An 18,559-nucleotide genomic window follows, 5' to 3' on the forward strand; every position below is an offset into this window, starting at 1 on the left:
CCTGTCCTGTCTTCTGCTGGCAACCCCATAAAGATGACACTAACCACTGTGTGCCTTTTTAGAAATTCATGTTGCTTACAGACACTTTGATCACATCATTTCAGTGGGAAATTTTTTATAGTTTGAAAATCATATGTCACAATCCTGTTTGATATAATGAGATTCTTTTCAATATTAGAAAATATTATAACTTTATACATTTTTGTATTATTATTGCATACCTGAATACATTTGTGATTTACAAAAATGTTTTCATTCACTTGCAGTCTTCTGTTCCTGTAAACTCTTTTGGTTACTGCCCATTGATGTACTAATATTAATGTAATAAAATGCAACAAAGTCTCACCTACTGTAATAGTGGTATCATCCTTTCCTTGAAAATTGCTGATTGCAGAATTTCAATTTTCTCATTTAACTTTGCAAGAGAAGAAATGTTTACTACAGTTAAATAAAATGATTAAATTTTATCTGAAAGTTTTGATTCATCTCCAATGTAAAAATATTTTCTGCAGTCTGTATCTCATTTGAGAGCAGATTTCCTAATTAAAAAACTCTAAACTGTTTGTTTAGACTGGAATTTGACCAATCAGTTAAGCAGAGGAAGGTGTGTTTGAAATGGATTTTTATTCTAAATGTAGACAACATAGAAATTCTGCAGTAATTTAATAATTTAGAAAGAACTTTTCTGAAACTTGAGAAGTAGGAAAATCCAAATTAATACATTTTCTTAACACAGTGCAAGCCCCCCTTTTTTTTTTTTTTTTTTTTTTGCCATCTGCCATATGAGTTGACCTTATAATTCTTTTAGAAACACTATAATACAACGTGTTTGAATAACTGGATTTTAAGCATAAACTTTCAGACTTTCTATGTCCGTATAATCTGCTTTACTGTTTCTTGAGACTTCGTCACACAGTTACTTTTAGTTTTTCTCATAATGATTAAGTTGTTTTAAGCAGTATATTCCTTAATTCATGAAGTCCTTGTTGTGATAAAGATACACACTCAGAAAAGATGATTTCCTTGATTTTGTTGTTACAGGACTGTATGTTAAAGCTACTTTGGTCACCTTAATTATATGTTTCCAGATGTTACATTACAAAATTGAATTTTATTTTCAAATTTCCAGACTTACTCTATGTTTTACAGTTGCTGATTTTTCTATTTTTTACCTCAAGTTATCCCATAGATGTATCAGGGGCTTTACAGGTGAAAATGTGTGTCTGAATCTGAAATGGCTTCCGAGGAAGATAAATACCTGTGTAGTTTAATCACAGGAGCAATGAGTGTTTGCAAGGCTTTGTGCCAGCAGCTTTCAGGTAGCTTGCACTGCTTGGGGAGCTTTGGGATGCCATTGTAGCTCACATACCTACATCCCCATCAGTCAGATTTTACAGACAGATTTTAGACTGACTCCTCAGCGAAGTATCTGTGGGGCCCTTGGTGTCCAGGCTCCAGGAGAGTCAGTGGGGATGTGGTCAGTGCAGCCAGTGGTATCTAGAGAACAGTTTTGCTGTCTAGTCACTAGAACAGCTAACAGAATGGCGTTGAGGAAACTTTGCCTGAACCTTAGCATCTCGTGCTTATTGAGACTCTCAAGGAAATCAGAGACAGGGCTGGCAAGTGTGATGCGTGGGAATAAATGCTCGCTCTGCAGTGATAGGTAAGGGGCAGATGGGATATTTTGGGGCACTAGATGCCTGTATATTAATTGCCTCCATTGATATGACTCCTTCTATCAAATGTAGTGGAAATTCAGGTGCTGCGTTTGCTCGTGGAGACGTGTGGTAGGATCTCTGACTGACCCACATCTATAGATACCCAAATTCTTGTTCGGTTATTAGGTATGATATATGATAGGACAAGGGGGAATGACTTCAAACTGAAATAGAATGTTTAGATTAGACATTAGGAAGAAGCCCTTTAATTGCGAGGGTGGTAAGGCACTGAAGCAGTTGCCAGAGAACTTTTGGATGACCCATCTCTGGAACTGTTCAAGGCCAGGTTGGATCAGGCTCTGAGCAACCTGACCTAGTGGAAGGTGTTCCAGCCCATGGCAGGGGGTGTTGGAACCAAATGATTTTTAAGGTCCCTTCCATCTCAAACCATTCTGTCATTCTGAGGTGATTCTTTTTCTAACTCAAATTTGTCTTTTTTCAATTAAAATTTATTCTGTGATTGAATTCTCCTACAACCTGATCAGTTATCACGGGGTGGATGCAGGTGGACTACAAAATGTATTACAGAAGAGGGTGAAAGCAATATGTGATACTTTTTGGAGAATCTATTTGTCTTCTCTCCAACACTGACAACTTAACTATGTGCATTCCATTACTTATTAGAAGATGCTGTTGGTTTTGACATCCAGAAATGAAGGAAGTGTTGCTTAAGTATTTATTTTTTTCTCTTTCAGTTATTGCAATGGATGTATGTTAGATCCAGACTGTGGTCTCTGCTACAAATTGAATAAATCAAATGTTGTCGAATCCTCATGCATTCCTGTTGATAAAGATTCTACAATGAAAGCAGCTTGGGGCAGGTATGTCACTTGTCAAGATTTTTTAGCCTTGTGCTCTACAGAGTGTATTTTATGCTATTGAGAACAATTTTGCTTTTACAAAAAGTGTTAAATTCTTAATATGTTGGGAAGAAGAAAACTTGACATTGTCAAAAATGGGTGATTACTTCCTAACAATAAATTAAAGCCTTGACCCTGGTGTATGCAGCCCTTTCGGTGTAGTCTGTCACTTAGGACACATGGCAAAAGTACACTAGAAGTGAGGAAAATTACCTTTCCTTGATGTTTTTCATTCATTTGAAGTGGCGTGTTCCCCAGTTATATACTTAAATCCCATGGAATTAATTTTCTTTTTAAATGCATTAATTAAACCACACTTTTAATGTTGGCCTACCAAAGAAACAATTGGCTCATCTGAATAAACTAAAATTAGCAAAATCTGAGAAGTTCAAATTGTCAAAAGCATGGGGTTTGGCCACAGATTTCTGTGGCTCTGTGCCTGAAAGGGATGTCATGCCATGTGTTGCACTTGAGTGTAAAAACGTGTGCATTCATAGGTGCAACTGCAAAATATATCACACCTCTTTCTTAAGCAGCCCAAAAATGTCCTGTGAAGTCACAAGCAACCTCTAAGTTTTCTGAAGTACTGACTATTCCTAAGAAATACCTTTGTAAGTTGGAACATTGTCTTGTAGAGGCTTTATGAATACTTTGGTAATGATTAGGACTTGGATTAGGGTTTAGAATGGTTCAGAGCCACAAGGGAATTATGTAATTACTTCTGATAGAACCACCTCAACATAATTCATCTCAGCCACCCACACACCATGAACATACGTAGGGACTAGGCAAAGATTTCTGTGGTGGTTTGGGCCTCTTTTTTTTTTTTTTTAAACTTTCATACATATTTCTTAGAATTTAAACCCAACCGTCTTAATGGCACTGAGTCATATTGGACAGAGGTTGAAAAGTATGAAAATATCTCCTAATTGTAGAATCATTAATTTAAAATTATTCTAAAATTGCCCTCATTTTGATTTCAGTACCATTAGGCTTAGTAATTAATTCCAGGTGCAGAAAAGAGAAGCTTGTATTTTTTGTAATCCTAATTTAAAAGCACTGGGATCATTTTGGGACTATTACAGTTTGCAAATAACTGTGAAAACTACAAAATCTCACCTGACCTGCTTGTTCTGTGACTAACTCCAATGTCACATTATGGAACATACCTTGCATATTGCCTGATATCCTGATGTGATCTGCAGCATGTGGGCTCGTATTTATTTGTAAGGTAACAGATGTCTCTTTATATTCCAAGTCAACATTCATTTCCTATACGCTGTAGTTTCTAGTAACTTGTCTGTTACATACTAGAATGCAGAAAGGCATACATGCAAAAAAAAACTTGTTATGAATAGTTGATAGATAAAATTAAACTTTATTTCACTAGCCAGTGCTATTGTATAGCATAGTAAATGTGGGCATAAGCCCTTTTTTCATATTCATGATTCAGTCTCACATAGAGTCTTTGCTGTACAACCTATTGGAGCAAATTAGATAGGGAAGAAGAAATATTTCCTTTTCATGTTCCAAAATGCAGTCTTTCCACGTGCAAGGATTCCATAGCACGAGGACCCTGCTTAAAAACCTTCATGAGGAAATGATACGATTTTTATAAATGTTATATTGGTAGTCGCAGTTATGAAAGTCCTGCTTTAAGATGGAAAACCAGTAAAATATCCACATTTCTTTTTCTAAATATTCATCACCATTTCTAGTGTTTATTTCATTAATTTATCTCTTGTCTCCACCTGGTCTGTGTAATCAGACAGTTTTCAAAAAGCTGATCCTTCAAGCTGTGAAATGTCAGGTGGCGCCTTCTGTGCCTTCCGAGCGCTGTGGAAGAGGGAAGCATTTTGCCTTTCTGCTCCTCCTCCTCACAGATACGTGTATTTCTGCTTTCTGGCCTGGGGGATCCCCACAGATTTTTGTTTCCAAGGGCTCACATTCACATACCACCCCCCCTCCATTTGCTCAAACGCTGAGTCTGCTTTACAGCAAAATCAGTCCCACAAAGCCACAGGATTTCCCTGCCAAGGGAAGATTGCTGCAGGGAGAACAGCAGTTCATCCCTGGTTGTGTCTCAGAGCAGCCAGAGGCATCTCTATCTCCCTGGCAGCACAGGGAGAACCAGTGCCTGAGACAAACTAACAGCACCGCTGAAGGAAATTGCAGCCCATTCTTTCACAAAGTTACTTTGTCACAAACTGGACACACAGGGGCAATTACTTTAAAAATACTTGGCATTATGGTGATCAGAAAGTAGTATGGTAATTTAAAAGATGATTTTGTGAGCTATGGACGGCTGACAGCTGTGATTATCAGCGGCCTCTTTTGTAACTCCTGTGTGTGCTGGTAACTCCATGCCATCCGGTGTTACCCTGGTTTTTCTGAGTTTCTTTATTAGCCTTTTGATTTTCATAAATAGAGTCAGATCTTTCAGTTACTGTAGAATATTAGAGCAGTTTTCTACCTTTCCCACAGAAGTAATATAAACAAATCCTTTGTTTTTCATTCTCTGTCCTTTGTTTGCATATTTCTAACCTGAAAACAATTGTAACTGACAATTGGTCTGGCCACTGAGGCTGAGGGGTGGAAACCCCAAAAAGCCAATCTTCTGCTAGACCCAGAAATGTATAAAAAGCAAAAAATAAACAAAAGGGTCTCTTCTCTCCGCTCTCTCAGCTGGGAGCTAGATCAGAAGAACTTCTGCAAAAATCTCTTGTCTGCATGTGATTTCTTGGTGTGTCTCGGTGACAATCCGGTATTAGATGAACGAGTTTAAATAGCATAAAATCTCCAGGGTTATGCTTGGCTCATTGGAAAATCTCTTTTGTCATTAATTTTGCTTAGGACAGAAGAAAGATCTGAGCAGTTTATTTGGGGCTTGTTGGACCTCAGATGTCTGAGCATTAGCAGAAGCAGCAGCTCTCACGGTGCTGAAGCAGGAGTTAGAGAAACAGCTTCTCCCGGACTCAGGCTGACAGTGCCGTGCAGAGCATTTTACCGCTGCTGTGATCGCATCTTGTTTATGATTTTCCTGCTGGACAGCTGGGAGCTGCAGCCATCTGAACCCCAACTGTCCTGACATTTACTCAGGGGCTTATCTCTCCCTGATGTGTAACCTACCACCAAGGTGAGAGGTGCTCAGAAGCACTAACAGAGAAGGCCTTGTCATGTATTTTTCAAAGCTCACTGCAGCCATGCAGACTGACATAGAAACCTTCTGTTGATGTATTTATAGCTTTGCACTGTTTTTCTCTGCTTTTCCCAGGGTACTTCGATAACACCGATGTAGCAGGCAATGCTTTGACTGTTGCCATACAATACTGTTATGCATTTTATTTCCAAGACATTTCCCCAGTGCCAGCCAGGTGTACTGGATACACCTCCATTGTTAATTGCATTTATTTGGTAACGGTATGTTCTACATTGAGAAGTTCTGGGGAGGGAAGAGAGCAGAGATTTCAGTCTCCTGTGGCTGCCAGCAAGGCTGTTTATGTTGCCGTGGTTGCCATAGAAACCCAGGGAGACAATTAAAGCATCCACATATTTTTCAGAAGAATGTAGCGTTTGGGTTCTGTTGAATGTTGGGAACTCGGTGGCTGGCAGTGGCCCTGGGGAGAGAACTCTGCAGGAATAAATCTGACCGAGTCCAAGTCAGAGCTTAAGCAGCATGTGCAATGTGCAGTGGGTGTGCCTGTAAGATCATGCATGTTCCACGAGCAGCAGAGATGTCTTTTTCATTATTAATCAGTTACATAAGCACGACTGGTATTAGAAGAACACAGAGAGGAGTGTCTTGCCCAGAGCACCAGCACAGGCGGGGGTGCCTTGGTGCCCTTGGTATTTGTGAACCAGTTTACAAAATAGCTGTTAACAAGCAAATCTTGCTGCCTCCAGCTCTGCCCAGGGATACCAAAGGATGGTTCCAAGACAGTGAGCAAAAATTTTCTTAAGTTATTTACTTTGCAGTAAAAGAAGAAGAGCTGTATCTTTTCTTTCAGTGTGGTTTCATGGTTCTGCATTGGGACTCTGTTTTCCAAGATTTAGGGAAGTTTTGCACTTAGCAGTAGCAGAGAAAGCCTTGCAGTTCTGTTCTTCATGAACATTGAATTATGAAATCCCCATGAACTTGAGAAAAAGCATTATCTCACTTGTACAGTTGGGGATGCAATAGGAGGGTTCCAGTATGAAGCTCAGGTGGCACAACAGAGGTCATGGGCAGAGTCCCTTTCTCAGCCAGGACAAAATGTAGAGGTGATTGCTTTCAGTGCTGTGCTTTCTGAACACAAACTGAAACCTAGGGTTTTCCCCCAAAATTACAATTACTCCCACAGTACTCAGAGAAATTGCTCTCTTTAAATTTCTTTGTGTAATTGCAATACTCCTAAAGGTCAGCCAAGAATTAAGAAACTTTAAATTGCATTACTACCCTTACAGTTGAAAGAATAACTGTAAGGGAAGGAGATACTTACAATGCCTTGATGTGACATTAACCTTGACATGAGTATGTTGTCAAGACGACAGCAGGCCCACAACTGAGCTAAAATGCTCTCATGAGCAACTCTGAGCAATCTTCCTCTGGAGAGAATGATGTTGATTTTATACAGTAAACAATTATGAAGAAATAATAACATCATCATCAGATCAGAGACAAGCCTAGAAGCCATCCTGTCCACACAATTAGCTGGCAAGTCTCCACAGTCCCCGAAGGAGAACGATTAGGAACAGAAATCTATAAAGAGAGAGGAGCTGAGTGATTTGCTTTTTCTGCCATTTTTATTAACTTTGTTAGAGGAACATCTCCCTGCCAGGGGAGTTTAATGTTTCATGGAGAATCCTGCTTTTCTCAATATAAAGAAGCACTCCCCTCTCTAAGGGCAGTCAAAAGCAAGAGTGCAGAAGAGCTCTGTCTTAGGGAAGCTCTGTTTTCCTCTAGCCAGTGATCTCCTGAGCATCCTCCTTCCATGTAAAATTAATGGCATGTTTACAGATGCTCAGTAATGCTATTATGTTTCACTGTGTGCCTGTTGCTCATATCTGCTAGTTTGCTGAGGGGTTTAGATGTGTCTTGGAAACCTGTTTGGGGGGGGTTAAAAAGTGGGTTTAAATTGCCTGTGCAGTGAGAGGAAGTGGGTCAGGCAGGCAGTCAAACCCCTTTCCCAGCTTCAGGAATGTGCCTAATGACCTTGGCATTTGAGCCTGGATGCTAACTAGATTCCACTGGTTAGAAAAAATAAATTCATGGGAGTTCATTAGCTGGATTCTCAGACAACAGATTGGTTTATGTCCAACAGGGGATCTGCCAGTGTCTGTCACAGCCTAGAGAGTATTGTGGGAAGCTTTACATTCATGCAGCGCTGCCTGTTGTCTAATGCATAGCAGATGAGGCTCTTAAAGTTATTAGAATACTTTCTCTTTGTAAAAACATTAGATTTTTCTAAAAATACCATGTTACTCTTCCCCTTGTAGATAAAGACAGACATGTAAGTTCATTACACTTGTTGAGCATCATGACAGATACATTTGTAAAGGTTCCTGTGACTGCTTTACTAATGCAAAAAGAATGTATGTGTGTATTTGCACATTTGAAGACTTAGAATCTGTTTTCAATATGTCACAGGAAACAGCATTACAGACCTTTGCTGTTACCATGGAAAGATTAGCCCCAGAGCAATCTTTGAGGAATTAAGTACTGTGCTGTCCATGGGTAGATGTGGCTTGTTTTGTCATGCAGAAAGTATTGGTAGAAGATTTTATTGCTGAAATGATTATATGAAACCTTTCTACAAGGGTCTGCATTGAAATTTTATGCTTAACTCAACAGTAATTAGAAGAGAAGCTAGTATTTCTCTTACCAAGTCATCAGATCAATTGATGAAGATTATACGTAGGATTATGGTTCTCATATTTACCATGTAAAAAACAATAGTAGAGGGAGTAAATGGTTCAGGAAAGTAGCAGGATCAAGCGAATATTCACATCTGCATGTATGTTGGCAGCACTCTGAAGAGTTGTGATTATAACCAGTAGTCTTAGAGAAATCTCTTGATGGACAATATGGTAAATGTTGGCTAAATTGAAATATTCATAACTTCAGAAGGAACAGAACATAAAATGCGCCCTCTCTGCCTCAGTACTATTTAGAAAAGAGAACCAAGATATATGCAGAATTATATTCTGATTATCTTCCCAGTGCTTGTAAGTATGAAAACCTGAAGCAGCTGGGTGGCAGGGCGCAATCCTGTTTGTCCTGTGTGATTAGGAGTATGTACTTCAGCACAATAATATCTAATATATATTAGTGAGGTGTGTGAAAACACAAATTGGAAGAAGATCTGAAACTCATTATAGTCTTTGTCAGCCAAAACACTGAGGCATGAGGTCTTTCCTGGGAGGAGGTTATCAGACATGTAATCACAGTCTAATGGTTGCATATGCCAGTGTGATTTGTAAAACGGATGTAGAAGAGGAACTTAAGAAATCTTGTATGCATATTTTAAAGCTGTTTCTGCTAACTGGTAACAGCAAAGAGGAAGAATAGAAGGATAAAGTAAGACAGAATACTGTGTCCTTAATTCTTAATGAGCATGTCCTATTGGTGATGCAGGAGTAGGTAGTAAAAGAAGTGGAATTTTAATGTTCAGATCCTTTCAGCCGCTCTTCCTGCTCAAATCTTTAAGATATCACACTTTGAAATTATTTCATGGTGGAGCTGAGAACCATAATAACCTCTTTTTAAGCGTATATAAAGATGGTGAAATCCATGTATGTACTGAAATATAGTAAGGGTGTAATTAAATAATTGAGGGCGGAATTTTATTATAACTTTAATAGAAGATAGTCTTGTCTCTTTTTTTTTTACTGTTTAACTTGCTAAAGAAGGAAGACTTTATTTAGTTATTATTGGAACATAATTATATTTTAATTTAATGCATGTACAAATAAGATACTTTGCATATTGTAGCTGTATTTTAGGTCTAAAATAGTGAGCAGAGCAACATGATAACCTAAACTGAAACTATTTACATTCCTTTCAGATAATTACTTAGGAATTACTATTAATAGCCCTAACACAATATTGCTACTCAACCAGTGGCAAATTCTGGATGTTTGAAAAGCCTTGTTATGAAGTGAGTGTGATCTGACTGGGAAATGTTTAGTTTTGATGTTGAAGACAGAATTTATTTGAGACAGCCAGCACAAAATAGGATTTTAAAGCAGGACTGGTTAGTTTGAAACATCGTCTGTACATTTCTTCTCTACCCATTCCTTTTTATTGTGCTTTGCTGCTCAACATGTTTCTGGATCTTACTCCAGGTTTATTTAAAAGGCATTCTGGTAGGGAACGCCAGCTGCAATTTGGATTATTTGGTACAACTACTTCAGATGCTTGTAGCATTGAGGTAATTGGAATATAAAAACAAAAGTGGCCCTTGAGCAAAAACATTATCTATCAAATGCTGATGTCTGGAAAAATTGTGTTACTTAAATGGAAAAATGTTTGAGTCAGTGCTCTTCATTTTAAAAGTGGTCCAAAGAAGAAGATGGTATGGTGTTCAAAATTTAAATATACATCTGCTGAAGAAGCAAGCTTTTGGGTTCTTTCAGTCATTCTCTGGTCAGCTGAAGGGGAGCTAGAAGGAAAATACTCTTGTTCCCTGTTTAAAAAACACGTTTGCTCTTAGCTGACAGAGGAGATAGGAAAGCGAAGGGGAAAAAAATGCCAGCGTGTACAAGAGAATTGTCAGTCCCTCATCAGTGTGCTTAGAGTATGAGGATAATTCCTGCAGCTTTTCTCTCTCCCTTGTGAAATGTACATTAGAGAGTCTTTTATTGCCCAGAGGAGCCTGCTGCTGATTAGCTTCTCCAGCTGCTCCTCTTAGGGCCAGACGGGGAGAGGTGCGTGCCTCGCTGCCGGGGCCGTGCTGCAGCAGGGGCAGAGCCCAGCCCTGCTCTGCTCTGCTCTGCTCTGCTCTGCTCGTCCAGGGCATCCGAGAGGGGCACAGCAGGGTGGGCACGCAGGGACCTGCTGCTGGGAGACACATGGGCATTCTCCCTTCCCCTCGGAGCCGAGGAGAGGGAGCTGGCTCGTATTCGGGAGCATGTGGATTGGTTTTTTCCGAGGGGAGAATTTCCAGTAGTTGTTTTTCACGTTTATTTGGTTATTGACTCTAAAGTTTGAATTGAAATAAAAATAATTTGTGAGGACTGTCTCAGCAGATTCCTTTAGGCTTTTACTGGGAAATGGATTTACTAAAATTAAGTTTTCTCTGTTTGGAGGGTGGAAAATATTTTGGAAAGACTCACGTGGTAGAGGATTTTTACTGATAAAGACCTCCATACAGCAGCTTCTACCTTTAACAGCATCCCTAATCCACATCTTACATACCTTTATTCCATAGAAATTCTTCAATAATCACAACATTGGATACACTAAAATTTTCGTATCTTCCCTTCTTAAAAGAATGAAGTTTTTAAAATTTGTTTGTTTGTTTGTTTTTGAGGGAGAATAAATTAACACATTTCTGCAGTAGGGCTGTTGAATAACTCAATATGTTTGGTAAGTTTAAGTCATAGAAATTCCTGTATGTGCTGTTTGCACGTGTGGTTCATTTCCTTGAGAATGGAGGCGGTAACATCAATCCCTCACTGGCACAAGATGAACTGGAATTATTGATTCCTTTGATTTAAAGTCATGACCTTACTTTAACTCAGCTGATTGCTTTGTACAGGCTAGGAAATGGGCAGTGTGTGAGGTGACAGGTCGTACTTCTCAACAGCAGCACTTTGGGCATTTCTTCCTCCTTGCAGGATGCATAGACTTCCTTTTGTCCTGTAGCTTTCCACATCCGTCACGTTAGCTTTGCATAGGGGTAAGCACAGCTTTGTAAGGGGTGAATTTGAGGTTCTGCACGATTATTGAGTTCTTCAGACCTGTGATTCAGATGGAGTGTGTTCCCATTTAGCATTTTCTTGGAAAAATAACCATTTTTCAAAAGCACTTATTTCTGTAAAACTCTTTTTAGATGGCAGAAACCATGGAAGATAGATGATTACTTCGATTTCTGCTGAGTTCTTTGACTGTCACATCCCAGACTATTGAGTTGCATATAATAATGAAGACTTTGGTATCCAAAGTTCATAAATTTCATAAACTAGAGATAATGTAGCCACTTACCATTTATGTAGTTTATAAAATTCGTTAGATTAGGCATGGGTATTGCACCTGCCTGCACAAATCAAAGCAGAGCAACACTCTGTGTTAAGTGTTCACTCTCACAAATCAGGCATGAAATAATTATCTTGTTTTAAGTGTTCTTAGAGCCTTAGGGCTCCATTTGCAGTTACAGCATTAAGGATTTGCAGTGAATTTTAAGGCTGGCAGCAGAGGAATCTTCTTTGGAGAGCTCTGTTGGATGATTTAATTCAGAGCCTCCCCGGTACAGCAGGGATGGGTGGGGATGCAGTGCCTCATTCCCCTTCTGAAACAGGTTTCTCTGAGCTTCTTAGGGCAGAGCTATTGCCACCTACTGGAGTCAGGGAAAAGCTCAGTTTAAAAAGTACTGTTCCATCATCTATTTGAAACAACGAATGCAAGATCTCAAGTATTGTCTGGTTAGATTTCAGTTGTGATGGCAAATGGTTGCTGGCAGCAGTTAAAATGTAATATTTGTCTCTAAATTGCTGTTACAGAAAACGAATGTCACAGTTCAGTACTTAGATGGAAGGTTATGGTGGTACAAATGTTAGTGTTAGAACTATTGAAATATAAACTTTATGTCAATAGCTAGAAATTAAATAGATCAGAGAAGTGCTAAAAAGGCATGCTAATGCATCTAATATTGATCTCTACTTTAAACTCTGTGTCCTTACGTGGTTTTTTGTCTCAGATTCAACAATAAAAGCAAGTCTAGAACGTTCCCCCTCCAACCTTTCCTTTTGTGTCAGTAAAAATTTCCAGAAGATTGATATTTTAGTCTCTCTTCAGTTCCCACTGAAATATGTGGTTGGCTGAGGTTTTCAGGTATTACCAGCGCTATGGAAAGTGGTTTCTGCACAGTGCTGGTTTGGCTGGGAGGCACAGGGTCTACTGCCTGCAATAAGCAATAAACTATCTGTAAAGCCTCAGCAGTGTGCCTGCAGCCAAAGGGCAGCCTCAGGTTGTGTTGGAATTGTGTCACCACGTCCCATCTGTGGTTTGTTTGAGTTTGGGGTTTGGGTGAGATTTGCTTTGTTTTTCTCAATTGAACTGTAAAATCTTGCCATTCCTCACTCACTTCACATACCAAGTTTCAACATGAAGGTTCAGTTTTTATGGTCTAAAACTTTGGAGCAGTTAAAAGCAATACTTTTTTTTTTTTTTTTTTTTTTTTTCTCTTTATTGTTTTCTAAAGTGTTTGGAAGCATTCAGAAAAAAAAAAAAAAAAGATTGTAATATAGAACCTGTTTCATTTGGAGGGTGAACTTCCAGTGAATGTTTGTGCTTGATTCTAAGGTGCAACAACCACCTTGATTTCTTTGGTCTTTAATTACTGCAGTCTTGGAAAAAGCTTTTGTCAACTGTAACTCAATTGTAACTCAAGGTATGCTTTTGTCATGGTGACATTCCTTTGACACTGCCACTAGCACATGGAGGACAGCACAAGCATCTATAAAGGTTACTTGTAAGCTTAAGTAAAATTAGGAAGTCTGGATTGAATTTGTTTAAATCAATTTCAGATGTCTAAAATTTTGACCTTGAGCTGTCTTGCAGTTCCTTGACTAGTGGAATAGAAAAGGTTCCTTTTTGTTCCTTTGCAGCTGGTCTTTGCCTGTGTTTTAGAGAATAGACTTTCTTATGCCATGCCAGCAGTTCTTGCCTGCTGTTCTGTTAATATTTCTTCAGTTAATATTAAAATATTGATACTAATTGTTATTGATCCCTACACTCAGCCCTTCCCACCAGCATTCCCACTATTGGAGTGATCTGTCTTTATATAGCATACAGAAGAGGCATCTCCTGGGAGAACTGGTATTTCTGGCAGCTGGTTGATATTTCTTTTATAACCAAAAGAACTTTGGAAATTATAATTATTAAGGAAATGAAATGTAAATTCAGGTGAAAAAACAAATGAGATTAAACATCAGGTGGATATTTATGGTAAACCTTCATGAAATTCCGAAGTGCTGCATTTGACATCATAATCTTCAGACCAGTTTGTTTCAATAATTTTATTATTGAGTGTCAAAGCTGCAGTCACAGAGACTAAATGATTTTAAATCTGGAAAGAAAAGCTAGAAATTCTCCTATCCTATTGCCCCAGCTGTGTCAGTAGTTTGATTGCAGTCTGGTGCTCCATCCATAAGCTCTCAAACAAGTCAGAGCAGGGATGACCCAGAACTTCCACCAAAAACCCCAGGAGCAGCAGAACAGCTGCAGCTCAGGAGCACTGAGGTAGAGCAAGGGGTCTGCACACAAGTGAAATTCTTACTGAGCCAGTCTATCTGCCTTCACTGCCAGCCTGTCTTTAATAAAACATACTTGAATCTCCGACATTTATAAGCGTTTTTGTCCTGAAAGAACTCCCAACAGGATGAAGCTTGCCTGCCTGTAGGCAGGAATACAGAGAGACTAAATGTGTCTGGTTTTTGGTAGAAAGCCTCGGGCAGCACGAGTTAGCTCTGGCAGCCTCCAGGGTGACTGACAGACACTTTCCAGTCAGTGCTCATCTCTGAAATTCCCCAAAGGTTTGCCTTTCAGAAGAAATGGCATAATCATTAATGAACACACCCTCCTTTCAGCGAATGAGGGGAAGCTGGCAATGACTGGATGAGGCCAGACTGGTTGTGCGTACTCACTGCTGAAACTGATTGTTCCAGAAGTGGACTATTTCTGTGTAACCACAGAAAAGCCACTAAACAATCTTTAAAGTACATTCTGGGGTTACAGAGAGTCCACAAGCCTTTCTCAAACAATGATGGCTGCCAGGAGGGAAATAATAGCTCATTCTGTTTCCAGAATGTCTCTGTGATACCTTTTTGCTGGTTGTCATGCAGAGACAACTTTGTGCTTATATTTTAAATCTGTGAAATGGCATCTACTTCAGAAGCAGATAAATATTCCCAGATGTCACTTCTTGCAGGGGTTTGTCATGTGCCTGTGCCCTTACTGTGGCATGAGATGTTTCTTTTCAGTTTGTGCTTGATTGCAGTGAACATGATTAAATGGAGCTTTTGTGGCAGCCACCAAGGTGGTGGGAGCAGAAATTCTCATGTCCCTCTGGCCACTCTGTGTGCAAGTCACATCACTGAGCCACGGCCCTGTCACACACATCATATCTCCATCCAGACCTGTACATGAATACATGAGTATAAAAACGTTGTAGCACCCAAATTGTGGGGCTTTCTCTCTACCACATCATGAAGTTTTTTCCACTCCATCTGGTAGAATGCAGTGGGTTTCTTATATTTTTTTATATTACTGTCATACTAAAATACCTATTGATCATGGCAAAGCCTTCAAAATGTTGGATAGTATCACTTCCATCATATTTACTCAAATTTCTAAACTTTCTGTGCTGATCTGCGCCTCCGGGAAGTTCTTCAAGAGCTGGTAATGCCTGAAAGACAGAAAGAGTGAGAACAGGAGATTTAACTGAAGTCTTTCAGTATGAGAATTAGGATTGAACTAAACTGTTTCTTTATCTCTTACTGGATCTTTCTTATTTTGAGGATTGGCTGAGACACTTTTTAAAACAGCACTGGAATCTGGAAGACTTCATGACTTACTGAGGACAATCTGCTAGAGCCCACCTTTTATAAAGCATTGATAAAGTCGTTGGGGTTCTCACGCACATCATTAGTTTGGAAGCTACGAGAAACAGGAGAACTTGTCTTGAAAGAGAATAAAAGATTTAGGGTTAGTAGAGCTGTTCAAAGACATGGACAAATAAAAGTTTTGCGATGAGAGGTGAAATCTCAGTGGACCACTGCACACAATTGCTTGTAGAGCCACAATCCTTAGCAACAGGATATGCTGAAGGGACAAACCTAAGATTTATATGCATGCTAAGAATATTTCAGTAGGAACTGTCAGACAGTTTAGTGGTAGTGAAGCACTGTGGTTATTTTTAATTTTTTGAATCAGTGTATTCTACATATGAAAAAGTAGGAAAAGTTACTGAAGGTCTCAATCTTTAAAGTACACAGATGTGAGTTTTCTGTAAACCATTGGAGTGTGTCCTTGACGGGGAGGATAAAGGGCAGAAATCTTACATTGCCTGCTCTTGCCTTCTGACCCTTACCTGAAATGGTTCACTCTTTTATTATTATTTTTCATAGACTTTTTTAGCTTGTAAACATACAGAATAATGTTTCAAGTTGCAAAAATATATTTTTGTGTCTTCTCATGAAAACACTTCACGGCTGTGGGCTTGCTGCAAATTTAACCTTGTATGATGTCAAATTCCAGTGAAACTTTCTCTGGTGCTTCTGAGAAATATTTTCTGCCACTAAATATCAGCATATCAAGCTACTGAATCATACTTCGAGAAAAAATTCCTCAGAATAATATTTTTTAAAATACTATATTTACAACAACAACAAAAAAACCCAGCTATCTTCAAACTATTTACTCAGCTTTACGAAGACTCTCTCCAGAAAGAATTACCAGATTGTACTCTTGTTTATTTGTTATGTACACAGTTATTTTATTCTCCATCTTGTAATTATCACTCACTGCTGTTGGTATCACTGAATTTTTCAGTTATAAACCCTAAAGTAGTCTTCTGGCTATAAATAATAAATCCATTCTTTTCATGCCTTATTAACTGGATCATGCCTAAATTTTGCAGATACAATTTCAACCTGCCAGGCCCTTAGCTGGTGTTAACCAAGTTGTTTTCTGCCAGCTGTATGTTGAGTGTACTCTTAGACTTGGATATAAATGGATGTGTATGGCACCTCTTGTGCACTCAGTTTGTGCATCAATATATTTAGATATTTGAGGGTTTTATTTAAATTATTTTATTAGATGCTAATTATTAAAAAATAAATGTTCTTAAATCCTTTTCCAGAAAAGAATGCAAAAAGATCTTTTTTTGCAAAATCAAGACAAAATATTTATGATTTTTTTTGTCACCTGTTTTGTGTCTCTGTTGAAAATTGGAGCAGTTTTGAAGCATTTCTCCAAAAAATTAAAGAAAGAAGCTATACTCCTTCTCTTGTTTTCTCTCTGTTGAACAGCTAATTTTGTACCTGAAAGTGTCCAACGTTGAAAAGAAAAAATACTGTATTTTGAAACTGTGACCTATTATCTAGTGCTTGAAGTAGTTAAAATGATCACAGGCAGAAATGCATGAAGGACAGTGACATTCAGCTAAGATGCTTATGCTCAAAACTAATTAAGGTTTTGCATTTTGATCGGCTTTTAATTTGAATTCTGTGCATTAAAATTCTGTGCTTATGACTACTAGGTGTTTGTTAAGTGAACAGTTGATTATGTTTCATACTTGTATGATCTCTCACAAGTTCCTGTGCTATTAATATAATGTTTGAATTATTTATGATGATTAAATCATAAAATTTAATTACTAGTTAATTCTAATTTGTACTGAGGTAAACCAAGTGTGTCCATTCAGAATCAGAATTAGGACTAGGATAGGACACTGTAGAGCACAGAGACATCAGATGTTTCCTGACACTTTTTGTGACCATCTAATACTTTGGAAGAGTAGGAGTAAGCTTGGAAAGAAAAATAAGTCAATCTCTATGTAATGTGATCGAGACAGTTGTGTCTCCTATAACAAAAACCTGGTATATACTTATTTCAGTTCCCAGGTTTTGAGTGCACTGTCAGCTGCTGTGAGGTCTGAAATGGTTGGGCTTTAACACTGGGTAGACATTATTCTGCATTTTCCTGGTTTGAGTCCATTTGTCAAGTTAGAGTGCACAGAAGATGATGGAGGAGCCTGTTGGACAGAGTTCTGGCAGTAGCAGAGATTTCTCTCTCGCCCCTCCAGGTAGATATGATGAAGAATGAAGCTTGAAACCCTTGGGGTGTGACAGTAGAGTGGGAAATTGTAGCTGACAGCTTGGAGGTATCCACGAGGACTTGCAAGGTGCCTGTAAAGGATAAAAGAAGTCTGAGGCAAATCCCAAACTGACCATTTTTCACTGGGAGATTAGAGTTACAAAATCCCAGCAAAGGTGCTCGCTTAGCCCCACAGCTCAGGAGTGTCCATCGGGCAGCCTCAGACAGTTGAGTTTCTTCCTTTGGCAGCAGACACAGCTGGATCATCCATGCTTCAGAATCCACTGATAGGTGCTTACAAAAGTACTGAAACGTCCAGAGCAGAAAACAGTTAAGAACCCCTTTGACTTGATTAATTTTGGGCAACTACTTTTCCTGGGGAAAAGTTGCTCCTGTTTCCAGGCTGTTGCTCAGTCTATTCAGACTGAATAACAGCTCCAGCAATCTATTTATTGGGCAGATTCAGATGCAGTTGCAAAGCTGAAATTTCTCAGCTTGTGAAAGTGTTTGAATTCAAACCTAAAGATTCTTAGGTAAATAAATAATAATATTAAAAATTATGTTCATCTGTGGTCAGATAGCCAGGACGGAGGTAAATCAGAACAGTGTGCTAAGCCTCTTGCAGGTGTGTGTCCTGACATGACTGAGATCATGGAATAATTTAGATTGGAAAAGGCTCTGTAGTTATAATGGATAGATCCTGTACCAGGGGCGTCAGTGTGATAAAGACTTTTTCCATCACGTGCAGATACACCTGTCATCTGCTGAGGTGCAATTTGCTTTCTTTGCTGTGAACTAAACTGTTTTTCTAGGTTTTTGAAACATATGCTAGTATTTTTTAAGCTCTTTGCCAGTTATAGCAAAAGACTTCAATAAGTGTCCCAAAACTCTGTTTGTATTTTATGCAATGAAGGTTAAGCAATGTGTAGCTGAATCCCATGTTTTATGACAATAGTTTTTCAAGG

The 18,559-nt window shown here is 38.8% G+C and overlaps 1 protein-coding gene across 1 annotated transcript in view; it reads left to right on the forward strand.

Moving 5' to 3' along the window:
* The window catches only part of SLC2A13 (solute carrier family 2 member 13), a 149,724-nt gene that overhangs the window by 117,194 nt on the left and 13,971 nt on the right, over positions 1 to 18,559 (forward strand). The window contains exon 7 of the mRNA XM_040062552.1: positions 2,414 to 2,539. Within this exon, the coding sequence (XP_039918486.1) occupies positions 2,414 to 2,539 (126 nt within the window). The remainder of the gene's footprint in view (positions 1 to 2,413; positions 2,540 to 18,559) is intronic.

The sequence above is a fragment of the Hirundo rustica genome, chromosome 4, assembly GCF_015227805.2.
Source record: "Hirundo rustica isolate bHirRus1 chromosome 4, bHirRus1.pri.v3, whole genome shotgun sequence".
Classification (NCBI taxonomy): domain Eukaryota; kingdom Metazoa; phylum Chordata; class Aves; order Passeriformes; family Hirundinidae; genus Hirundo; species Hirundo rustica.